General features: G+C 40.5%; 1 protein-coding gene across 1 annotated transcript in view; it reads right to left on the bottom strand.

The window, feature by feature from the left end:
- The window catches only part of LOC122662184 (U3 small nucleolar RNA-associated protein 25), a 90,710-nt gene that overhangs the window by 49,024 nt on the left and 14,777 nt on the right, over positions 1 to 26,909 (bottom strand). Inside the window, exons 4-6 of the mRNA XM_043857754.1 lie at positions 15,713 to 15,810; positions 11,423 to 11,582; positions 9,451 to 9,595 (exon numbers count right to left, since the gene is read on the bottom strand). Of these exons, the coding sequence (XP_043713689.1) occupies positions 9,451 to 9,595; positions 11,423 to 11,582; positions 15,713 to 15,810 (403 nt within the window). The remainder of the gene's footprint in view (positions 1 to 9,450; positions 9,596 to 11,422; positions 11,583 to 15,712; positions 15,811 to 26,909) is intronic.

Here is a 26,909-nt window from a genome sequence, read left to right on the forward strand (position 1 = left end):
GGGAAAGACCCTTACCAAGAGGTGGAGCAGTCTCTGGATCAAGTTCTGGCGATTGGGGAAGAGGTACGGTAGTGGTGGTAGTCTCAACATGCTCTTATTGTTGCTTTCGATTTTGGGTACAAACTGTATCAACAGGAATTTGACTCACAAGTCTACGCTGCCCTTGAGTAGGAACTAAAGTGGACATCGGCTCCCCCCTGGACAGCAGGCACATTTTCAAACACATCTTCAAGGATAACTGGAACATGCTCCCACTGAAGAGGTGGCTGAGAATAATAAGCCAAGGATTCATGGAAGACAATGTCCTTAGTCACCAGAGTACGCCTAGTGGGAGGGTGATAACACTTGTATCCCTTTTGAGTAGCGGAGTAGCCCAACAAAAAATACACCGAATGCTACGAGGATCAAGCTTGCCATGAGGAAGATGATTGCGAGCATAACAGACACAGCCAAGTATTTTTTGTGGCACCACAAAAGAGGAAGAACCCTGTAGGATGTTAACAAGAGCACGGCCAGTAAGGACTGGAGTAGGCATGCGGTTGATGAGGTAGGCAACAATGAGAATAGCATCACTCCAATATTGGGTAGGGACTTGTTGTGTAAACATGATGGCCCGAGCAACCTCCAAAAGGTGACAATTCTTCCTTTCAACCACTCTATTTTGAGCAAGAGTGTCAACACAGCTTGTCTGAAGAATTATCCCATTTTCAACTAGATACGTTTGGAACTGCCCCTCCATGTACTCTCTGCCATTATTACTTCGCAGAATTTTCGGAAATGCATTGAATTGGGTCTGAACCATACGGTGGAAGAGCTGAAAACAACGAAAAACTTCACTCTTGTGCTGCATCATGTACACCCAGGTAGTACGAGTATAACAGTCTATAAAGGAAACAAACCATCTAGAACCAGATATTGAAACACAACGAGAAGGTCCCCAAACATCCATATGAACTAAAGCAAAAGGTGAAGTACTTCTTTTATTAGTGGAAGAATAACTAGAACGAGTCTGTTTGGCCAAAACACAAGCCTCACATAAAAACTCATCCTTTTTACAACCTTTGACTACTTGAGGAAATAAAAAGGCTACAATTCGAAGAGGAGGACGCCCGAGTCGATAATGCCATAGCTGAAGATCAAGTGAAGTAGCTGAATGTAACTGATGAACTAGAGATGGAGTCAATGGAAGTAAAGGTTGACCCATGTCGAGTAAGTAGAGACCACCATGTACCTTACCACCCCCAATTGTCGTCTGTGTCACCGGATCCTGTATGACACAATGAAAAGAAAAAAAAGGTTATTTTGCAGTTTAATTGATTAGTAAGACTACTAATTAAAAGAAGATTAGTAGAGAATGAAGGAACATGTAAGAGAAGGAGAACAGCGAATGGATCCTTTTCCAGAGATAGGAGAAAGGGAACCATTAGGTACTCGAACTGTGTCGTTCCCAGAAGAGGAAGAATACTGATGAAAAATATGGGAGGTACCAGTCATGTGGTCAGTTGCACCGGAGTCCATAATCCAGGGATTGGTAATAGCCGATGCACAATGACGACCGACTGGAATACCTGAGGCAAAGTGAGAACCAGAAGAGGCAGCAGGTGCAGCTGATGATGTTGATGAAGCCTTGAGCATGCAACGGAAGGCTAGGAGTTCATCTGAAGCAAGACCAGTGAGACCAGTGTCAGAGGATGGAGCAGAGAGAGCAACAGTAGTTTCTATGTGCAGTGTCAGAGGATGGAGCAGCGAGAGCAACAGTAGTTTCTGTGTGATTAGCCTTGAACTTGGACTTCCCCTTAGCAGCCCATTTAGCCTCAAAATCAATCGGCTTTCCATGTATCTTCCAGCACGTAGCCTTAGTGTGATAAGGCTTGTTGCAGTGTTCACATTTAACCGGCTCCTTGGAGGCAGCATTACCACTATCAGTAATGGTATTAGAAATGGTGTTAGAACCAGTTTGCAAGGCATATTTTTTAATAGGAGTAGTTTGCAACATAGTAGCTCGACGACGCTCCTCATTATTGACCAAAGCAAAAGCCTGCTCTAGTGTAGGGACTGGAGATTTGCCAAGAACTTGGACTCTTATGGGATCAAATTCAGCATTCAGCCCTGCCAGGAAAGTATAGACACGTCTTTTCTCCACGTGTTTATGGTAGGCAGCAATGTCGGCTGCAGTAGAAGGCTGATAATCTGAATAGTAATCTAATTGTTGCCAAAGTCCTTTTAGGGAAGCATAATATTTGGAGACAGACAGTTCCTTCTAAGTGGTTTCATGGACCCTTTTTTGAAGCTCATACACCAGAGCATCGTTCCCATCCTGCCCAAAGGTCTGCTTGGCTGCACTCCAAATAGAGTAGGCTGTATCCAAAAATAAGTAGTTGTTGGAGATGTCCGGTTGCATAGAGTGCAGCAAATAGGACATCACCATGGCATCATTGGATACCCATCGATCTTGAGGTGAACCCTCTTCAACAGGTTTCTTTTTACTGCCAGTAATGTGGCCAGTAAATCCTCAACCAGCAATGGTCAAATAAGTAGACCTGGACCACATCAATTAGTTTGTTCCATCCAGTTTGATAAGAGCAGCGAAAGGTAAATATTCAGGCCTTGGCTGTCCATCAGTTTCAGAACCAGAAGTAGCAGTAGTAACAGTCGAACCAGGCATGGTAATTAATAAACAAGGAACCAACAATAATGAATCTGAAACAAAGAACAACAGGCTCTATGCAACCAGCCTAAGAAGTGCCAGAATCAAATCGATAGTTTGGAGAGAAAAAACCTGATTTGTGCAACAAAACTCAATAAAAATGGCTGAAAAACAGATCAAGTGCTCCCCTGGTATGGATAGAACTTCACTCAAAAAATCAGCCAAGGATGACAACCCTAACCCTCAAATCGATTTTTGTCAGGGTTTTAGAAAACCCTGAAAGTTGAGATCGATATAGGGTAGGGGGCTTCAATTGGTAATGATAATTGGTGATAAATGCTGTCCCAATCTGCAAAAATGGGTCTCCAATATGAACAATCAATCTCCAATGATAACTGAGACTGATCTTCAAGAGGGAGAATTCCCAAAAAAAAATCGCAGAAAAGAAGGGCCAGCTGCAACTATCGAACCTTCTTCATATCATAGTGGAGGTACCATGGAGGACAGCAACTAGATCATCGATCACCTCCTAAGTGCTGCCCTTCAATAGGGAAAGGAAACCAAAATAGAAAAGGAAGAACAAGCCGAGAAAAAGAGAGAGAGAGAGAGAGGAGAGATGAGAGGAAACGATGGGGAGGTGTTCTGAACTAGATCAGATCTAGCTCTGATACCATGTTAACAGAACACGATGGGATGTAATGCTTGAGTGAGTAATGATCACCCCAAGCTCTTCTATTTATAATATTGAAAAGAGAGGACAGGATTACAAATAGGCGATGTGGGACTAAAACCCACATAGCCGACTAAACAACTTAAGAATGTAAAAGACAAATATACCCTTTCGGGCTTGACTACTCAACAGTAACCACTTGATTGATGGACTCTACCTCAGTGGCCTCCGACTTCTCAGCCTCCTCAGTAGTAGCAGTAGCAGCAGCAGCTTCTTCTACAACGGCTGGTTTGATAGCCTCCTCCACCTCCGGCACCTCTGCCACTGGTGCAGGTAGTGTTGTCTCTTTCTCAATTGTCGTTTTCTCAGTCTCAGCCACCACTAAAATCCTCTGCTTTCGTCTGGGTATCTTCTGCCATGGCTGAATAAGAAGAAGATAAAGATGGGTTTCTGGGGTTTCTTCGATCAAATGGAAATTTGATTGGAAGAGAGAATTTGGCTTGAAGAACGGGTTAGCCAAACGGTCATATACATACATAGAACATTGTTCCAAACCAAAGATGAAAAAAACAAAAAAAAAAAAACATTTCTGGCAAAAACACCAGTTCTTTACGAAAAAGAATATTACCAAACGTAGCCTAAATGTTTGGTGGTGGTAATCTTGTTGAGGATACTTCTTTGAAAATGCTCTGGTAGGTACTTGTTCATCAGCTTATGCTTCAACTCTTCTTGTTGAATTATGTACACCTAAATACCTTACCGTGGGGGTATTCTGGTCTTTTGGGTGTTTTATTTATGCTTTATTGTACTTTTGAGCAAGGGTAGAATTGTAATTAGGGTTGTGACACTGTTCACATGAACAGTGTCATGAATAGTGCTTCCCTTTGTAATCTCTTTCATTATTATACGTAGAGGGCTTGACTGATCTCATTGATCGTTCAAGCATTTCATTCTAATTTGAGATTGACAGAGACTTTAATGTAGTCCTAGATAGACAAAGGGTCTACTAGGAGCCAAGTAACCAGGACCTTCCAAAACTGCTGGCCAATTGGGCAAAATTAGGGTTTTAGGTCAAATTCTAGGGTTACATTGGGGTAATGAGGGTAAGTCTTATATGGTAATGCTGGGCAGGTTTAGGGGAAGCTAACAGTGAAGGTTTGAGTGGTGTTTGAATAAAATTTTAAAATTCAGAAAATTAGGGTTAGGGTTACAGGCAAGGAATTAAGTATCGGAGCGTATCGTATCGTCTCGGCCGATACGTCTTGGTATCGGTCATGGCCGAGACAAGACAGGTCGAGACGTATCTTTTTTTTTTAAAATGCAAATGTCTCGAATGTATCGACCGATACATATCGATACGATACGATACGGTCGATACGACACGATATGGTCGATACGTATCGATACGCACGAGACATGATTTAAACCATTATTTTATTATTTTTGAAATAACGATACATACGAGACGTATCGATATATCGTCGAATATCAATCGAGACGCTCGATACGTCGACACGATCGGCAACTTAAAAACCACATGGGCCCAAGTCTTCTCAAACAGAAAACTCGAGCGGAGCGGTGGCGAAAAAAACAGTTCCAGCTTTGAGAAACCATAAAAAACATCTTTAAACTTGGTTTTTGCCAAAGATTTGTTGAGGGCTTTGATTCCTTTGCCAAAAACGATCCTAAAGGAGGTGAAATCTCATCATTTGCTGCATCTAACAGCCCACATTCGAAATCAAAAGGTGTTCTTGAAGGGCAAGGTAGGTTTTTTGAAAAAAACTTGATTCTTTTGTTTAAATCTTTGATTTTTGGTATTTTTTTTGTTATGATTCAAAGGGAATATGTTAAACTGACTTAGTATTGCATTCTTTGTATACATTTACAAAGATTTGAGTTCAAAATCCATGTTTCTTTGCATTTTTTACCCAAAATCGAAAATTGCTTCTTTAAAATGATTTTTTTTTTTTTTCTTCTAAAATTTAAAACAAATGCTAATGTATATAATATATGTACTATATTATGTATAGATCTATCACATTCCAAGAAGATTATATATTTACCCTAAAATCTATCACAATAGTCACTCCTATTGTTGAAGACCCTTACAGACATGACTTTGATCCACCCCGACATTCTTCATGGCAATTGAGTGACTTTACATGTAAGAAATTTCATCTTTTAATCTTTTATAACAATTTCAATGTGCCGCACTTGTCTGGTTATTGATTATTCACAATTCTCAGTATATATGCATGATATATGACACAAATTGCTTGTTTATATTGTTTTTATTGTCCAAAAGTGTATTTTCATGTGTATTTTGATCATTTTCATGCGTTTCTGCACCGATCGATACGTATCTCCGATACGATACGATACGATACGATACGTCTCTTAAAATCGCCCGACCGATACGATACCCGATCCCGATACTTAAATCCTTGGTTACGGGTTTTGGGGAAAGTAAGAGAAATGAGTTTTAAGGGTTTAGAATGAGAATTCAGGGATGGGGTTCTGGCCGAGTGTTAGGGCAGTAGTAAGGTGGTCGGTTTTAGTTTGAGAGAATACTGATGGTTGAATTGGTCTTACTAGATTTTAGGGTTATAGGGTTTTACTGGAGGTGAGGGGGATTAGGGTTTTAATGGAGGAATGGGGCTGCAAGCTGGATCGAGTGCAGGAGGAGGTGAGAAGGGGCTGTGGTTGAAATTTGATTGAATTTGGTTGGTGGAATTGGGCTGGGCAGAATCTAGATAACCTAGGGTTTGGATGGATCGATTGGATTAATGGAGGGGATGACAATGAAAGTCGACAGGTTAAGGTTAGACAATTAGATTAAGAAGGGAATTGCTAAAACAGTAAAATAACTTACCTGTTGAGCAGATCTTCAATGGCAGCAACCTTTGAAGAAAGAAAACAGCTTCTCCCGATCTACAAGATGCAAGGAGATGAAAAGAGGATTCTCCCGGTCTACCAAACGCAAGGAGTCGATTGGAGATCCACCAATCCCTTTCACTTTGATATTACTCACAAGGCAGCACTCTCAAAGGAGCAACACAGCCGCAGCAATGGCAGCAACAGAAAAATATTTTTTTAAAGTCTGAATTGTGGAGGAGCCTCCCACGATTTATTTATTTATAATATGGCCTAAGGCCCAAATCCTATTAAAATCTAAATCCAGCCCTCACATAAATCGTGGAAGAGGTGGGACACTTAATTTAAAAGCTAATAATTTAAAATATTCCCTAACAACCAATGGGATTAAATCCCCTAACATCCAACAGGATTATTTCACTTAAATTGAACCATGGTCTGAACCGGTTCAATTTAAGTTTACAATTAAACTAAAAAAACTAAGTATGGAAATAACTAAAGCTGAAATAAACTAAGTATGAAAATAAACTAAGGCTCGAAACACTAGGCCCTAATCTGAGGGCTGCTTCTTCTTACGGATGCTTGGATTTGAATCACACTTCATCAAGGAGAAGTTTGAAAGTGGACAGATTTGTATACCTTTTGTGAAGTCAGGTGATCAGCATGTTGATGTCTTCACTAAGGGGTAGAGTGGAAAGATGTTCCATCCTAATTTGGTCAAGTTGGGCATGTGTGATATATATGCACCAACTTGAGGGGGAGTGTTGTATTATGTAAACCAGAATACCATATCGTGGGGCTATTCTGGTCTTTTGGGTGTTTTATTTATGCTTTATTTATGTACTTTTGAGCAAGGGTAGAATTGTAATTAGGGGTGTGACACTGTTCACATGAAAAGTGTCGTGAAAAGTGTTTCCCTTTGTAATCGCTTTCATTATTATAAATAGAGAGCTTGATTGATCTCATTGATCATTCAAACATTCCATTCTAATTTGTTCTATTAACACTTCTCAAGTACTAGGCACGCATCTTTGAACTTTGAACTTTGAGCTTGTGTTCAATGTATCTCCACCAATTTGGAGCTTCACCGGCCAGTCGTGAGTATGCAAATTGAAACTTTCATACCTTTGTCAAGCCACTCCAGTTAAAATAGTCCTCCAAAGAATTTAACCAACCAAGGAGTCGGTATGAGTCCCTTTTTCCAACAAAGGAACTTCAAGCTTCACCTTCGGAGGTGCATAAGATAGGGGGTCCATAATAAGAACTTCCGGCTATAACCGAGCTAGAGAGTTGATGTTGCACAATGGCCAACACTTGTTTAGTTAAGACCTTTAAGGAATCAGTAATCTGTTGTAATATAACAGAATTATTCTCACTTCCAGCCATGGCTCTGATACCAAAATTATGCAAACCCGAGAGGGTAAGCAAGCCAAGATCGAATCTGGAAGAGGGTTCTGATCTAGATCTGGTTTGATTGGGTTATGGGTAGGTATGATGGAGGTTGATGGAGGGTAACTGTAGGGAATGGATGATGGAGATGATGAGGATGATGATAGTTGAAGATGAAGATATATAGGTGGCAGCCTAGATTCCCACTAGTTGCCCAACTGTCGGAGTCCCATCGAGGTCACGATCGAAGGAGTCCCACCTTGATCCCACTTGAGTCTTACAAGCAAAAGTTCTCAAAGAGAGCAATTTGTTTTCAATTCATGGTTGCCTAGAGAGGCTCCCACGGTTTCTCTTGATATAACCCAAGTGTGGAGGCTAAATGCCTTTTAAAACCACAAATTACATTAAAGGGACTTTTGGGCTTCCAAATCAAAAGTAATTCCCAAGAAGTCAAATTGAAAAGACCAAAGCCACAATTAAAACTTAGCACTAGACCCTAGACTACTATGTTGGAAACTAAAAAAGACTAACTAATAGTTCTAGGAATAAGAAAAGGCTCATAATCATGCCTTGGAATACAAAAAGACAAGTACTAAAACTAGGAGATACACTAGTGGCTATTAGACTTCTACCTAGAAACATGAAAGAACTCTTAAATAAACCTAGGAAATAAGAAAAGACTCTTTGAACTTCATAACTACATAATAGAATTTGTAAAAGTTGTTGCCATGTGGACCCTACTTCCAAAGAGCACACCCCTTGAGCTGGGGCAGCAGTACGATGATGCCCTGCATCATGCCCTTTTCTCAATCGTATCCCTTCTGTCAATAAATCTGCTCTCACTGGATTTGGACATCCATCTCCCTAATAGCAGCCGCCATATAACCTGCCCTGTTTTCAATCTTATCCTTATCTGTCCAATAGTTTCTTTCTAAATACTAGAAAAATAAGAAATTGTGTTTACTTTCCGTTACCAAATACTTTTTATTCAGAGCCTTAGTTCTTTGATTGGACCCATTTCTCGCAGGCTCTTAGGATCTCTGATTCCTGCCTGCATCAGGGTCTCATTTTGATGCAAGCTCTGCCCACCAGTGGGATCATGGGGTCTCTAAGTCATCAGCTGACTGGCAGTCTAACACTTCAGGGGAAATTTATTATGTAGTTATCCCCAAGGTTTAAAATCTCGTCTTGTCTCGCCATTTCGGGCTGGTCGAGATTTCCGAAATATAATGAAATTTCACCGAAATATGGTATTTTTCCGCCATATTTCGGCACTCCATCTTGGTGGGTTTTTGGCCATATTAAGGACTGATACTTCATGTACACCCTTATTTAAGCTAAATAAACACATTTAAACCTTCATATTGCAAAAAAAAAAATGAACTCACAGTGGTGTTTTGGGTTTGCATCCTTGATTAACAGTATACGGTCGGACCCTAATGTATAAATAGTTAAATAAACATTGTTTAACGAAATATACCAAAATTTCACGAAATTCCGACGAAATATACCGAAATATTCTGAAATTTAAACATTTTTCATTTTGGAAGCCCATCTCGTCTCGGTAGTGTCGAAATTACCGAAATATACCAAAATTTCGGCGATATATCGTGAAATTTTGAACCATGGTTATCCTCTACTAGGGGGAAAATGTTCAAAAGAAGCATATATTCCATATGCTCTTGAATAACTCTCATATAGAATGGTTGACCATGATATATTAGAATTTTTTTTTTTTTTTTTTTTGGGGGGGGGGGTGGGTAGGGGGTTTAGCAACAGAAGCTCTCCAACAGAAAGTCAGCAACAAAGCTCACAAAGATATTCAGGGATTTACATCTCAAACGATGAGCATGCATAACATCGGAAATACCTTAAAGAAACACTGTCCTGTCCCTATCCATTTGGCCATCGACATGCCAACAGCAGGTACTTTCCATTTGAACTTCCATTTCATTTTTTTCAAATCATTGACATGCACTTCTGATAATTTGTGTCCCAGATGATCAAAGAAGGAACTGCATGAAGAAAAATTATATTTAAAAGCAACAAAATTGAACACAAGAAAAAGAAATGTCAATCATAGAGATATGAACCTAGCACACACTGACATCAAAAAACAGGAAGACTCACCGAAGCGACAGGCATTAGGAATTTTATTTGAGTTCTCTAAGGTTTTAAGTAGCTGCTATTTCTTTCTATTGTTGCCATTGCCTATAGAAATCTTACCCATAGAGGGGCAAATTTAGAAAGTCAATGTTAGGTCCATCATTTTTCTCAAGGTAATGCAGGTTCGACTAGGAAAAGATTCTTAAACCAATAAGGAATTCCAAGTTTGAACCAGAACAGGAATAGGGATCAAATAGGACTAGAAGGATCTACATACAATTAAACAAAAATACTTTTTTGGTAACCTAAACAAAGAAAATTAATGAAAATTTCACAGATCAGAATTCCTAAACAAGGGGAAGATAATCTGTAAGCTGCTGGTAGTTCAATACAGAAATCAGAAATGGATTCTGACCAACTCTACTTAAGTAAGAAGACAAGGAATCAATTGACTAATTCCTTGGAGCATTTGGAAATTGGAAACCCACACCTCTATGCAAGGTTTTAAGTATCATACCATATCAGTTCGTATCGGCCAATACATATGGTATTCTTCAAGGTACGGAACACCAATATGATACTGATATGATACCGATACAGTACCTAAAACAAAAAGTGGCATCGACCATGTATCGACTGCATCGAGTCGACCCAATACAGTTAATACCAATTGATACAGGTACCAATATGGTTGATACTCATCGATACGCTCAATGCATCTCTTATACACTGCAAAACATGACCTGTCTCTGCAGAACACTTGCCGATTGCTCCTGTTAGGCATTCTAATCAATTTTATTTTGCAAAATCAAATTGATCCCTTGTTTCTACCATAAAAAATGACTCTAGTGGTATTGATTTCATGTTCATTTGGAGATTAAACAGCCTACAATCAAGGATCGAAACCAGATCTTCACAAGAAAAGCTGTCTCTCAAACTCCGAGATTTTTGCTCAAATCTTGATTTTTAGTGCCGCTTTTTGCAAATGGATTACTAAATTAGTGAAAACAACGTGAAGACGACTTGAGTTAAAAAAGGAGGTGTACCCAGTGCAGGAGGTTCTAGCCACTGCATGATCTGGGGAGGGTCATAATGTATACAGACTTAGCCCTGCTTTGCAGAGAGGCTGTTTCCCAACTCGAATCGGCGACCATTAGGTTGCAATGGAGCAACCTTACCGTTTTTTGCAAATGGATCACTAGATTAGTGAAAACAACTTGGATGATTGCATCAAAAAAAAATTTCCCCGCAATGATTTGGGTATCAAAAGCTTAAATCTTCCCCAAAATTGAAAGTGGCATCTTTTTTTGTATTAGTACATGCAAGAAACCTCATCCTTCAGACATAGTCAATTGAATGCACTTGTCCCATTGTACTTTGTTCTCCTTTTTATACATGATAGATTTTACATATTGCTTATTTCTAGTGTTTTATGCTTCAAAGCTGTATTTTGCATGTATCCCAAGCATTTTTCCATGCTTTTCTTGACCATTTCCACACATATCTTGCATCTCTCCGATACGATACGTCTCTTCAAACAACCCCTCTAACACGATACATTGATACCCGATACCAATACTTCAAAACTTGCCTCTACACACCTGAACTGGCTCATTTAGCTTGATTTTGAGGATGCTAGAAAGTAAGCATTAATATCAACAACTGAAATATCACGGCATTAAGAAACATATGTGCACATAAGTAAGCAAAAATCACTGGAAATAATATGAACCAACCTCACACTTTCTGGTGCATTATTAGTTTGCCCATTGATTCCCACATCGTGCTCTTGATCCATGTCGGAGACTTCATCTTCATATTCTGTGTCAGTTTCTTCATTCTGATCCATGAGGTCAGTTCCCTCAGCATGACTCAAGTCAGATTCAGTATCAGATCCTAAGAAGAAACAAAAGTTGAAGTTGAAAAATATTTGAAGCAAAACAATAGACCTACAGCAATCAGAAAGAAACTGATCAAAAGATATTTAAAAATTGAATGTCAGAAATATAATAATTAATGAAGTTGTGTGTCGGTTCTATAGGGGTATACTTGTAATTTTCTTTCTTATTTCTGTCCTTAAGTGTGAATTACACTTAAGTCATATGCTTTAGTTGTGGACCCGGTCCCTAATTGTAACTTCTTGTTTTCATATCAATATATACATATACATTCCCAACCCAAGATTTGACACCACTTCAAGTTTACCAGTGAGGTCCTAAATCATCTTCACCTGCAGTTGAATCTCCTTCTCCATTGCCCTCTGCTCAGTCCAATTATTTGGCTGGAGTTCCTAGTTATTCCCCTGCACCTACTGACTTTCTGGTTGCTCCATACAAAGATACTCATTTGTGCACTTAATGGTTTATGGTTGCTTACCCTAATGATAACTTTGTTTTGACCCATCTTCCATCGTCCCTACATAGTTTTGCCTTGTCATTGTATGCATATTCTGTCCCAAAAACCCATCACGAAGCATTGTATAGATGTGAAAATGGATGCTCCAGTCTCTCGTAAGAAATGAACCTTGAGTGATCGTCATTGGGTGTATACTATCAAGAATAACCTTGATGAATCTGTTGAGCAGCTCAAGGCCTTGATTCGTGGCAAAAGAGTATGACGCAGAATTTCAGCAGGAAGAGAGGATGAGCCTGTTGTTTTGGATTTGGTTCACTTAATTGGGTTAAGTCTTAATTTCAAATGCCCAATGGTTTATATAGGCCATGGGCTTCGTATTTTTGAGTTCACTACTATAATGGACCATTCGAAATTAAGCCTTACTTACTTTTGAATGCCCACAGGGCAGTCCTTGGTACAACGGTAAAGGTTGCTCCATTGTGACCAAGTGGTTACAGGTTCGATTCTGGAAACAGCCTCTTTGCGACAGCAAGGGCAAGGCTACGTACAATAAGACCCTCCCCAGATCCCGCAGTGGCAGGAGCCTTGTGCACTGGATACGCCCTTATTTTTTTAATTTCGAATGCCCAATGATTTTAATAATGAATGCCCAACGATTGTGGAAACAGCCTCTTCGCAAAAGTAGGGCAACGCTACGTACAATATGACCCTCCCCAGATCCTGCAGTGGCAGGAGCCTTGTGCACTGGATAGTGGATACGGCATTATTTTTTTAATTTCGCCCAATGATTTTAATAATGAAAGAGTATTGGTTTTTGCCTTTGTTTGCTGTTAAATGCAGTTGTGTGGTGAGATACCCCATTCCCATTAATTAGTGAGAAACTGACCTAGGCCATAGGTGAAAGGCTTTGGTCACATCCCTTTTCTACATCCCCTTTTCTCTCTTCAGTCTTCTTTTTTTTATTTCTGCATCGATACACAGTTTCAATGAATGATTGTTGCTATTGTTCAATGTCCCACGGATGTAGATCGAAGCATGAAGAAGAGAGCCAAAATCACAGGGCTGAGAGAGCCGAATCTCCTTATCCTTTCCCCTTCTCCTATCTTCTACTTCTTCTCTTATTCAAGTCCCTACTATTCCTGCTGTTGTGCGTCTGCAATCAAGTGCTGCTACCTGCTACTACATCTGTGAAGAACTAGAAAGCATCCTAAACAATTGAATCTGCTGTTGCTGTCTAGAGGCAAAGAAGACCACTTTCCACACTTGCGGCTTCATCAGTTCCTTATTCACTGCTGCTGATTCGAAGGTCTTGATCTCAGGACTCTTCCTCCCAATCAGAGTGATACTTGGAGGACTGCTTCAGGCCCCTAAGGAGCCCACTAGACCTCAGTCTTGAACCCTGCTACTGTACCTTTCATTGTATCAATCCTGCTGCAATCAATGACCCGCTGGTTTCCCTGGTTCGAGGTCGACTTTGACTTTCAGCAGTGCTTCTACTTCATACAAGCACCAATCGACCTGAGTTTGATCCCTTTCCAATGGCTGGTTTGGGTCTTATTTACTAAGTTACTAATTCTGATTTTGTTTCTAATTTGATGTTCTGCTGCAACCTATCATCGATCCTACTGTAGAGTGGTTCTTGATTGAACCCCTTCTACATTACCCACTAAGGCATCTAATTGCTGGTACCAGTTCAAGATTTTGCCAAAATTTAGTGAAATATTTTGGTTTTGACAAATATCGAATGGAACCTTAAACAATATGTAAGTTTTGCAGCTTTTCGGTCGAATTTTTGCCAACGAAATGATTCGTTTCGTTATAGTTTCGACCGAAACGATACATTTCTTAAGTAACAAACATCAGGTTTCGAACAAAATGGGTCGAAATTTCGACATATTTTGTTCGCTTCGCTGGTTTCGAAAGAAAGGGTTGGGAAAACTTAGTTTTTGCTCAGAAGCGACGATTTGCTGCATTGTTGGAAAATTTGAGCAAGATACAAAAAAAAAGGGTAATATTTGGTGGTTGGCCTTCACTTTTTATATCTTACACACTATAACCCAATCTATGACTTCACAGAGCCCGATCTATTTACGTGTGTTCTAATCCTAAATTTAGTGTGAAATAGGCCATCTAAGAGAATGTATATAGCAACGTACAAAGTATACTACCAAACTAGGGTCCAAAGTCAAACTACCATTTTGGGTTCCTTTTTTTTTAAATCTAAGGGTTCCACTATGTTTTTTGGCTTCATTGGGGGGAGGGAGTAGATAGCTGCTTCCAGAACCGGAGAAGGTCAAACTCTGGGCGAGCTGCCTAAAATAGGGTTTACTAGAAATTTCGGGACTAATTTGGCCATTTGGGCCTCGAGATCCTCACTTGAAACCAACCACCGAAACCCTCCAGGATTCAATCGAAATTTCGTGGTTTCGTGAAATATTTCTGTTTCAAGTCTGGTCGAAACTAGGCTCAAAACCAAAACTTGGAACTATGGCTAGTATACACAAAGTCGACCATCAGTTAAATCCAGACCAGTCATTACTTGTTCAAGCCTGTGGTTTCTGTTTTCTACCATTATTGGGCTGCAACACTGAGTAATTGGTATCTCAAAATCTGGCCGTGGATTTGTAGTGCGATTTTTTGAAATGTTTAAGAGGTATTCCTATACAGCCATGGACTTTAGTTGTAACCTGATCTAACTTGTGGATAGGAAGATACAGGTAGTTACTAAATTCTAGCATTTGTTACTAATTTTCTGCAACTGGTTGAATCAGGGAATCTGTCCATTGGATGAGGTTAATTTTCATATATCATGCTCTACATGATTAGCGGGAAAATTATTCCAGATTTGATGATGTTCTGCCATTGGGATTTGAAGCTATATTACTGTTTCTAATTCTAGAACATTACTTTCTATTTTCATTCCTTGTTAATAACTTAGAATTCAGCCGTTGGATCATCAACCTACTTTGAGGGATTGAAGCAATACTGGTTAGTAGTTACCCACGTGGGCTAACAGAATCCCAATCCCTGTATTCTTCAATTCTGAACCTCTCTTCCACAAATCAAACAAACTCCAATCACCTTGAGATGTACTTGTTCTTAGTTTTCACACTGTTCTTCAATTTTAAAGCCTAGAATTAACCGTTCTGTTTTACTAAAGATCCTGCATCAACGAGCCATCAAGATGACATGCCTACTAAAAAGTTTAGGAGTTTGAAACAAATCTCCATTTCTAGTTCTCAAACTACAGTTCAGACCCAACATCACAGGTGCTCCATGCCAATAATTGGCTGAGCAGCACTAATCATACATTCATAAAACAATAGATATAAAAAAAATTTACCAAGGATCAAGAATAAAGCTGACTTGATCTGGGACATTTTAATTTTATGCATCTTTGGTTTATATTTTTAAATTTTAGGTGGTTTCCCCGTTTCACCTTCTTCACTATATGTCTTTTATTTTAATAATGAATTATTTTTTGTTGCTTATCAAAAAAATAGCAAATATATAAAGTCCATACAAATTATTAAATGAGTTTAGGATAATTTTATTAAGTAAAATGGTTCCGTAATTAAAAGGCTTTTAAAACAAAAATGAAATAAAGGTGGAACATTAGAATGATCAAAGGTCAAACATAATCTAGAATAGCCAAACAAAGTCTTCTTTACCTTTCTCGCTATTATCCTCTTCTCCAGATGCACTAGGAGATCCAGAGTCATCATCCTCTTCTTCATCTATGTCACTTCTACCTTCTTCTTCTTGTTGTCTATACAGAACAGAAGCACATAGTTCCAATCAAGCTCTATTATATTATTTAAACATTTCTCAAATTATTTAACAGCTGGAAGGAAGTCATTTTCCACCCATGAGAGAGAAATATTATTTATAACCAATTGTAACAGCAAAAAAAAAAGAAACAAATAAATTTCATAATTATAGACATGAAATTCCTAGATCATAAGATACAAGTGACTCCAGATTATAATCTCTCTTCTTCTTTTAAATAGAAATTTCAAAACTCATGACAGTAAGTTTTACAAATTCTTTGGATATGAAGGTAGATCAATGTCTAGCACACACGCCCCCCCCCCCCCCCCCCTCCCCAAATGGAAGGTACAAAAATTCTGAAAAAATTGGTCACATGGCATGTTCATGGGGAAGACTATATCCTTCACAAATATATAATCGCAAATCCAGAAAGGAATAAGATCTTATAGTTGAGAATTAGGAGTAGTTTAGTCTTATTATTTTGGGTTTTGGGGTTTTATGTAATTTTATTCGTTCATGTCTTTATTTATTAATTTGTAATAGGTAAGAGGACTTAAGGGTATTTTCATATAAACCCCCAAGTCCCTTTCCTACTCTAACTGTAATTTCAGTTTTTAATATTAATAGAACCCCCGACCTGCGATAGGAACTCAATTTTCCTATCGCAGGCTGCTAAGTTCCTCTCGGCAGTGTGCTCTCCTTCTTCTTCTCTCTTCTTCTTCTGCTCTTCTCTTCTCTTCTGCTGATTAGTTAATACACCTTTGTAACATGGTATCAGAGCTATACTAATCAGCCGAAGGCTCCTTCTCCTTTTCTTCTGCTGAATTCCCTTTCATTTTTCAGTTTCGTTTTGGTGAGCAGCCTCCTGCTGCTGTTTCTTGTGGTTAATGGATTGAAGACTCCAAGTATATGAATGCAGTACTCGTTTTTGGTAAGATGAAGACCCTCTCTTGAGGACTCGATTGGAGGATGAACTACTCCTTCATTTTTTGAAGCCGATAAGAATTTTTTTGGAATTTCCAGAAGTTCAATCCCTCTGTTCTCCAGAATTCAATGGTTTTGATGCTCTGCTTCGATTGCTGGTGGGTTGAAGACCTCCTTCTGCTATTGTTTGTGGTTGCCTGGTGATGGCCGACTAGTTACTTGAAGACTGCCTCTGGTTTCCTTCTTCTTTCTGAAATCGGTAAGGGTTTCTGGTAATTTTTTGAGAGTTTGCTTGCTCTCTTCCTCCAGTATTGGCTGATATTCTGGTTCCAAGTTAGAAGATAATCTACTGTTTATTTTCCCTGCTGTTTATGGATCTGTTTTTCTACTGCAACTGAAACCTGGTGTTTTCTTTTTATCGTGAAGCTGTTCAAGCTGTTCTAAACCCTAGTGGTTTTTCCTGGAAATCTTTCCCTTGCTTGGTTCTATTTTTTTTTCCTGTGTTGCTGCCCCATCGTTGGGTACAGGCTGCTCTGTTTTTCATGTTGCTTTGTGGCTGACTGTCTGCTGTTGGTGCTATGGGAAAGAATAAAACCAATTCTGCTGTTATCTCCCAATCTGACTAAGTGAATGTTACAATTACATCAATCAAATTAAAAGGAAGTTCCAACTATTTGTTATGGGCCCAGGTTGTAAAGGTTTATATTCAATGTACAAAAACTCGTGAAATTTCGGTTATCTCGAGAATTTCGAGTATCTCGCCCTGTCCGAAACGAAATGCCACTTCAATACGAAAAAATACAATGCTTCGATCGATATTTCAATCATCTCGCGAAATTTCGAGCCAATGTACCATCTCGCGAGATATCGAGCTTCAGTTACAAAAATTCTCTTCTATTTAGGCCTGATTTGGTATGATTTCTATTTCAATTTTGGATTGATTTCTTGAAATAGTCAACAAATAGATTTTTTGTCAAAAAATTGATATTGTTTTGGTTGTATCAATATGAAATATTTCAAGAATAAAAAAAATCCATTTGATACTTTAAATTCTGAGAATAGATTCTCTATATTTCTTTGGGAAGGATGGTGGTGGTGGCAGCGGGGTAGTGGCGGTGGTGGTGGTGACGGTGGTGGCAGGGTAATGGTGACATGGAAGTAGTGGCGGTGGTGAAGGGGTAGCGGTGGCGGTGGTGGTGGTGGTTGTGGAAGTAGTGGCGGCGGTTGTGGTGGTGGCAATGGCAATGGCAATGGTGGTGATGGTGGCGGTGGCGGTGGCGGTAGAGGTGTAGGTGGAGGTGGTAGTGGTGGCGGTAGCGGTGGCAGCAGCAGTGGTGGCGGTGGTGGTGATGGTAGGGTAGTGGTGGTGGTGGTGGTGGTAGCCGGGTAGTAGTCGTGGTAGTGGTGGTGGTAGCGGGGTAGTAGTGGTGGTGGTGGTAGCAATGGTGGGAGTGGGGTGGTGGTGGTGAGACCATTAGGAGAAAGGTGGTGTTTTATTTTTAACATGAAATTAACCATGTGTTCATTCAAGAGCAAGAGTGCTAAATCAAATGAAATAGAAATTCTGAAACAGCTCCTCAGCTATTTCAGAATTTCTATTCCACTTGATTTCTATTTCATTGAAATAAGGTGCAAAAATCAAACCAAACAATTTTAAGAATAAAAATCACCCCCTGAAATTGAAATAGAAATCATACCAAATCAGGCCTTATACACCGTCTCGTGACTCTCGGAATTTCGACCGAGAGCTCACAAGAGTAGTATTTTTCGAGTTTTTTGGGCAACTTGCTCATTTTTCACTCATTGTTGGTGATTTTGGGTTTGTTCTTCGAATCTTCTCGCCGCATCTATGCCGGAAGCACCTTCTTAACACATCTGTAAAGCCTTTCCACTATTTCAGGTAAAACCATTTTCTCTAAAATTGTTTTTTTTTAAAATGCATGATCAATACATGTTTGTTTGTGATGAAATTAATATATGTCAGACACTGGAGACCGATCTACAACCTCACGGTGTCGAAATTTTTTTCTGTACATATATTTTATTTTTTTTTTCTACTTCAAAATTTTGATTTTCCTACAACAAAACTCTAAAAAAAATAGGGGTTATGTACATTGTATGGTGATCAATTAAATATATGTTAGACCCCATTGGCCGATCTACGGCCTCACGGTGTCGAAAATATTTTTCTTCCATTAATTAATTGTTTTAATTTTCAAAAATTATGAAAATTAATAAAAAAATTCAAAAAATAGGAAAAAAAAATAGGAAAAAATATGAGGTTTGTTTGAAAATTAATGAGAAATATGAAAGTAAATTCAACATGTATTTTAAGTGCTGCCCATTGCATATCATTTCGGTTTTGTTGTGCTAGGCCAATATTTATTGGGTTTTTTTCACGTACCACCCCTGAGGCTTGACGTAATTATGAAAACATCCCTCAGTTTTGAAAAATTCTGTTAGTCTAAGACTAACAACGTTAAAAGCATGGGATGAACTACCAAAAATGCCCTTCTAAGGAAAAAAAAAAAAAAAAACTTGCAACTCATCTTCTCCAAATCCCAAAGATGAGTTGCAGGTTTTGTAGGGAATGCTGCAAAAAGAGTTCCCCTAATCTTGCATGTTATAGCCTTTAAGCTTTTCTTATCATAACAATGAGTTTATTATTGGATTATCAAGTAAAGAAGAAAATCTAAGAGCAAAATAAAAGAAGGGAAACCACATATGATGACTCAATCGTTATGGTTCGTGTTAAGTAATTTCCAGATCAAATCCAACCACTACTTCTGAAATTTAATTAAATTCATGCCCACCTTTTATGACGAATTCTCCATATATAAAAAAAAACAGTATATTCTTCTCAGCACTCAGCAGTAGTAGTATATGAAGGAGTTTTGAACTATCAGGAGAAGACGACGAAGCTCTTTCTGAGGACTCTTTTCAAGTACTACAAGATTCCAACTTTCACAGCTATTTCAGGGGACCCAGAGGCAGGCAGAGAGAGCTTCTGTGTTTCATAAAAAAGCTTCCCTTTTATCGATCATTCCGCCCGTATAGCAGTAATTTATTAGTACCATTCATTCTGAATCTTGTTCTCAAGCATATCTTGGGGTTCCAAAAATTTTGATAGCTAATAGCAATTGAGTAAAAGGGAAATCGATTCAAGAATCATGATCCGTCAATTTATGAATTTTTTTTCTCCTTTCCACCTCCCCTCTCGAGATTGTTCTTAGTTGCAGAGAACTTTTATCTTGTTCAACTACCAGTCAGAGCTTCCTTGTTGATGGAGAAGTACATGAACTCGTCCCACTGCATCTCTAACATGAAGAATATTATGGTCATTTTTTTATCCCTCCCCTCATTTTTTATAGGATAAACGGAGCTCAAAACCGGAACTCTCGGTGGGTGCGGGTCACATGACTCATCTACGCCATGTGACCGACCTTTCTCTGATAATCTCTCATCCTCCAAGAAGCCCAAGGTGGTCATAGTTGTCACGGCGTCATGGTGATCCAAGTCGGTGGAGGGGTGTCTGATCGATATATCGACACGTCGCCCGCCATGCGATCATGTCGACCATGGCAGAATTGTAATTAAATCCAAAGTTGAATGGAAACCTAGTAGATAAATCAAGATTTATAAGAGCAATGGCAGAATTGTAATTAAATCCAAAGTTGAATGGCAAAGTTGAATGGCAAACTAGTAGATAAATCAAGATTTATAAGAGCAATGGCAGAATTGTAATTATTCTGAAGTTGTAAAGGAGTGGCAGAACTGTGATTTAATGGAGTTAAAGAGAAACCTGAATGGGCTAAACAGAATAGCAATAGAGAATATAAGGGGTTTTATATAAATAATATAAGTTGTCCTTACTTGCAATTTTAAAGACTTAATGTCTTCTTCAACCTTGCAATAACACGATAGAAAGAGAGGCAGAGAGGCGGTGAACTGGAGTAGTTCCAGCAGAGGAAACTCCTTCTTATGAAGACGATTCTCCCTGCAATTTCTAGAACAAAATCGCAGCACCAACGTCTGCCGATCCCCAAGAGAAATAGCCCCAAAATTCTACTAGTAACCGAATGGTGAGATCTGAAATCAGATCTGGCGGATGTTTTAGTTGCAGGTTACTAAACCAAGGCTAAAATAGGAGATTTAGGGAAGCAAGGAGTGAGTCTAAGGTTGGGGAAGAAACAAAAAATTAAAGAAGAAGAAATCGAAGAGGGAAAGAGAGGCAGGAAGAAGAAATCGAAGAGGGAAAGAGAGACAGGACGTCATGGCATAAGTCGATATGCACAGACCTCCAGCGCCAGGATGCCATGGCGACGCCATCACAACTATGCAGGTGGTAGGCAGCCTGGGTTGCCTAATCCCTTTAGGAGATCACAAAGTACGAGGGCAGCTCCGCCTCCACCACCTCCAGTAGTACCACCACGAATTGAGCCCCACTCCAACAAGCACCTGATGTTTATAGAAAGAAAGGCAGCAAGCGACCAAAAATCAAGGGAGCATGGAAAAATCTAAAGGGGATGGTGAAGGAATCTATAGCTAAGTGGATGTTATACAATACCATCCCAGCAAACACTGCACAATGCCCCTTTTATCAGACTATGATACATGCCATTGCTGAGGTTGGCCCTAAGTATAAGGGGCCACCTCATATGAGATCATGAATGTTTATTTGCCCCAACAGAAGAGAGAGCTTCAAGAATATATTGATGAAATGAGGGGGATGTGGGAGAGCTATGGGGTGACTATCATGTGTGATGGTTGGACTGGTCTTACAAGAAAGTCCATCATCAACTTTATGATGTATTGTGATGGGAGGACAGCCTTTCTCAAGTCCATGGATGCATCCAAGGAGAAAAAAGATGCAAAGTATATTTACAATCTATTGAAGGACGTGATAGATGATGTAGGAGTGGAGAACGTTCTCCAGATTTTAACGGACAACAGAAGCAACTACAAGAAGGCCGACGGGAAGTTGATAAATAACAGTATCGACTGTTTTGGACTCCTTGTGTTGCCCATTGTATAGGCCTCATGTTAAAGGATATGGGAAAGATCAAATTCGTACAACATGTTGTGGAAAAGGCAAGACAAATGACCAATTTTGTCTACAATCATGGGTTTGCATTAAAGCTCTTGAGGGAGAAGTGTGGGGGTGACTTAGTGAGGCTGGGCATAACTAGATTCGCCACCAACTACATTGTACTCAAGAGTATTGAGATCAATTTTCACCAAAAAAAAAAAAGAGTATTGAGACCAAGAAGTCTGGACTTAAATCTATGTTTGCTTCTGAAGACTGATTTGAATGGAATGGGTCCAATACCCAAGGTGGTAGGGAAGCACAGGCTACCATTGCATCAGATGACTTTTGGTCAAAGCTGCATAAAGTGGTACAAATTTTGGTCCCAGCAGTCAAGGTTTTGCATATAGTTGATTCTGCTCTCAAGGGACCAACTATCCCACATCTATATATTGCTATAGACTTGATGAATGAAGGTGTTTACAATACAAATCCACGAGGTAGCAAACACTTTCTCAAAATTATCAAGGAGCGGTGGGAAAATCAACTTATGCATCCACTGCATAAGGCTGGTAAGTTTTTTTTTTTTATGCAATTACATCTTTTTAAGTTAATTTGAAAGATATATTACTAACTATTAAGGCATTGACAATATGTAATGTCAATTTTTCAGCATACTATTTGAACCCCAAGTACCAATACAATCATAGACTTGGGTTGAATAGTAATCTTATTAAAGCAGTAAAGCAACCAGTTGCCAATTTGGAGCCAAACAGTAAATTACAATCTACACGCAACACAGAGCTAAGTATTAATTCATTTGGAATTACCTCTATAAATACTAAATAGTAATAAGTCATTACTAATTTTAAATATTTTCCAAATGAATATAGATGAAGACTTTTAGGGATGCATTGGGGAGTTTTGGAACCGATGCTACAGTGCAAGGCCGGACACACGGTGATGCTAGTACTCATTAGTCATTACTCAATTCAATATCTTGGCGAGCCAATGTGAGATGATCTGGCTTCATTCCTAAATGACTTGCCTTGGTGGGATTTGCATCTTCATTTTTCTTGAAAGGAAGACGAATGAAGAACTGTGGGTTCTGCCATAATGGATGGTCACACTTTGTGAGGAACTCAGTATGATAGTTTGCACTGCACTGAGAGAGCAACTGCTGCTTAATATCTGCAAGAGGAGCTGTTAGTAAAAGATTGCTAACATTTGTCCAGGGGAGAAAGTGTTGCTTATGGCTAAGACCATGGACACTCCATCGAAGGTGGGGGAGACGACAAAGGAGGTCGAATCCATTAAGAGCATCACGACCAGGGAGAGAGGAGCCTAACACTGTATGGCAGAGGGTAAGGGTTGGAAAAATCTTGAAACAGACGGGGCCTTTGGAGATAAGGTCAATCGAGAAGGTCTTTCCGTCAGCAGCAGTGAAATACTACTTATGGGGTTTCCAATAGTACGAGGGGAGAACATGGGGAGCAAGGATGGTCATTGAACAACCTGTGTCAAAATAACCTATTACCTTGACTGGGCGATCCCAAGTAGTGGCTGAGATATACAGGGGAGCCTGAGGAAGTGGGGTTTTGGTAACGGCTAACATAGGGGTAGAAAGGGGGTGAGAATGGGGAGGAACTGAGGGATCTCTAGGGATGATTGGGTAGATGGGGTCAAATCCATCGGACTCAGTATCAGAAAGGGAGTCGGAATCATCATCACAGTTCTCTACAGCGAATAACAGATCCGGAGAGAACTCATAATCAATAGAATATAGTGATTCTATGTCCGCATCGTTGTCATCCTGTATAGAGAACTGAGTCAACATGTGCATGAGCTTGGCCTTCTTCTTCTGATTAGGACAATCCTTTGCAAAATGTTCAGTTTTTCCACAAGCATAGCATCTGGTAGAAGTTTTGCCACGGAACTTCTTTCTCTTGAAATACTTGTACTTCTGAGAAGAAGAACGGTGCTGACGTTTCTTGAAATGTCTACGCTTAGAGTGCGGCTTGCTGGCATCATGAGATTGAGTGTTGTACTTGGAGAAATGAGACTTCTTCTTTAAGGGACACGTGCAGTTATTCTCCTTGCACTTAATCTTGAGATAGGACGTATCACAAGCATCGGTGATCTTATGGGTAGTGTTCTCCCATTGTTTGAAGAACTGTTGCTGATCACATAATTTCTGGAGAGCATTCAATATCTCTTGATAAAGCCGACCAATAGGAGCTTGGTCAAGTCGGAGTCCTAGATGCTGCAGAGATTTCAAAGCATCTTTGCCTAATGGTTCAGGGAAAGAGTTAAGAAACACCTGCTTCATATTAGGATCATCAAGCCCACCAAGGATGTAGAATCTGTCAAGCATCCTGGTATAGTGTTTGGCAAGGTCCGCCTTTTGGAAGGAGCAGCACTTCATCTGGAAGTATTCTTCTCTGGCCTTGATTCTGCTGTTTTCAATTGGACCGATCATTTCATTATAGAGTTGGGCTATGAAAACATCAATCGGGACTTGAGACCATTGAAGCTGCCTGTATCCTCCAAGGGCCATAAACCACTCACGAAGAGTGCCATGAGTTCGGGAAGGGAACTTTGTAATGACACTGGCATCTGTAGTCCCTTCTTGAAGCAGTTTTGCCATCAACCAGGCATGAAATTCGGAGATCTTATCAGGCCATTTGTGAAAAGGGATGCCATCGAAAGTGAATAGCTGCTTTGGATCTTGGTTTGCAAAGGGGTGAGTTACCGGAAGAGGCTGTTGCGGCAGTGGTGGTTACTGCTGTGCATGAACTGATCCATGGTCACTTTCACTATCAACGAGAGGCTCAGTGACTCCTGAATTTGCAGCTCCAGGATTTGTCTCCTGAGGGTGGGTCCTAGTTTGAAAGATTGGTGGAGGAGGTTCATCATAGGATTGACAAGTGCTTAAGGTATCGGAGTGATCCTTGGTGAGGGTGAGGACAGGGATGGAATCCTGCATGGTAAGCTGGGTAAGGTAGGTGCTCAAGGTATTTGGGTTGTGAGCAGAGGGGAGAATGGCGAGGGCTGTTTTGGAGGTAGAAGGTTGATTGGGAGGAGGTGAGGTCAAAGGGGGAACCCATGGAACAAACGGCGGGGGTCCGGGTGGGGTGTGAGTCGTGTGACCAGGGATGATCTGAAAGGTTGGCTGTGAGGTTGGTGTGAGTGAGGGGTGGAGATATGGTGGTGGCAGAGAAACAATAGGTGGCTGGGATGGCTAGAACCTTTTTGGTTTCGGGGTTTTGCTCTTGTGAGAAGCAAGGTTTCTTTGTTGTTCCTGGAGTTCTTTGAACATTGCAATGGGAAAGGTGTGAGGAACATCGGGGGAAGGATGAGGAGCAGAAAAAGCTTCAACGAAAAAGTGGTAGCTATATGAGGGTGGACTTAGTGGTTGGGAGGGTATTGGTGCCTGGGCATACCGCAACTGATCTTCAAGTTACTTCTTTTCTTTTTCCCGAACAGAGATAAGGGCAGACGCATAAGCGACGTCCTTAACTGTGGTGGCAATATGCATCAGTTCCTGGTAAAGGGCTTCGATCCTCGTCTTGAGGTATCTTACATCAGTTTCATTTTGTTGAAGTGCAAGGGTATGGTGCTCTTGGTAAGAGACCAATTTTTTCAAGTATTGGTTTTAGACTAAGGCATTTTCTGCTTGCCAATTAAGCTGAGCTTCAACAGAAGAATCGACTGGCATCTGTCCAAGGTTGTCAACAACATTCGGCGGAGTTGTTTTCCACCGATGGCGACGTCTGTCCGCATCTTCATAATCTGTCGTAGCAGGGAAATTTCTGCTGATGCCTTCGGAACTTGTGGCCATGTAACAGGGGATTGGCTGCGGTTGCACTTGTTGTTGCCACAACATAAGGGGTGGTGATGCCGGAGGAGATGGCGGCGGAGCAGGAGGTAAATCTGGCTTGCATGTAGGCGGAGCCGGTGCCTGGAAAGGTGGATCTGGAGGCACTGGAGAACAACACCCTAAGGAACAGGGCTTGCTGGATCCGTACTTAACAATAAATTGGTAGCGGCCTCGATCTTCTCCTAGAGGTCCGACATTAGGACAACCAGCCTGATACCTTTGCCAAAGAGGGTCAGGACCTTTCTTCTTCTTCTTGGCTTTTGTTGGTCGGGGAAGATCAATCTCATCGTCTGAATGGTTGCACTCAGAGCAATTACAGACATCGAACCAAGTGTGGCCAGTTGGTCCAGAGAACTGCTAGATTGGTGCACCAGAGCTGTCAAAAGCCTCAATAAGGACATGAGGTAACCTCTCAGGGAGATCTTGAGGGTAGATTGGAACAGCCGTGCAGAAATCAGCTGGCCGGGGGTAAGTCACCATGGTTCTACCATCATCCAAATTTTTGTAGATTGGGTTTGTGGCAGTAATTGGTGTAGCAGCAGGAGTATTATGAGTAGACTCATAAGCAGTGATCCATGACTCAGGGATCAGCTTGATCAGCTCAGCACAACTAATCTGACGGGGTACATGAGTAACTGTAGGTATCCGATCTTCTCCGATCTGGACAAATAACGCCGAATCATTGCTCGAAAAACCAGTGTTAAGGTATGGCGTGATTTTGAAGTCTGTAGCAGATCTGGTAATGGAGAGTCGCTGCTATGGCTGATTCTTTCTGAGGAGCACCAGTGAGTTGAACGAGAAATTGCCAGGCATCTGGAAGATTGGGATCTTGAAGGGAAACATTATAGTTGGGGTACACCGCGCCAGCACACCCGTAAAACCGGTCTAACAGGGGAAGGTATAGGATCCAATATATGGACAAAGGGCTGATACCACGGAGCGATGTGGAACTAAACTCGTTACGCACGAGATAGCCGCGATGACACCCCCCCGGGCCGCCCTGGCTCTGATACCAGATATGGACCGCGCCAGCACACCCGTAAAATCGGTCTAACAGGGGAAGGTATAGGATCCAATATATGGCCAAAGGGCTAACACCACGGAGCGATGTGGGACTAAACTCGTTACGCACGAGATAGCCGCGATGACACCCAAGACGGTGGAATAGGTACGTGACATAAAAATCATCACCGGGGAGATCCTGTAGCATGTTGATCCATTGGGGGATTGGAGCAAAGAGGCGAAGGAAACGGGCCAAATAGGTTAT

The sequence above is a fragment of the Telopea speciosissima genome, chromosome 5, assembly GCF_018873765.1.
Source record: "Telopea speciosissima isolate NSW1024214 ecotype Mountain lineage chromosome 5, Tspe_v1, whole genome shotgun sequence".
NCBI classification, from domain to species: domain Eukaryota; kingdom Viridiplantae; phylum Streptophyta; class Magnoliopsida; order Proteales; family Proteaceae; genus Telopea; species Telopea speciosissima.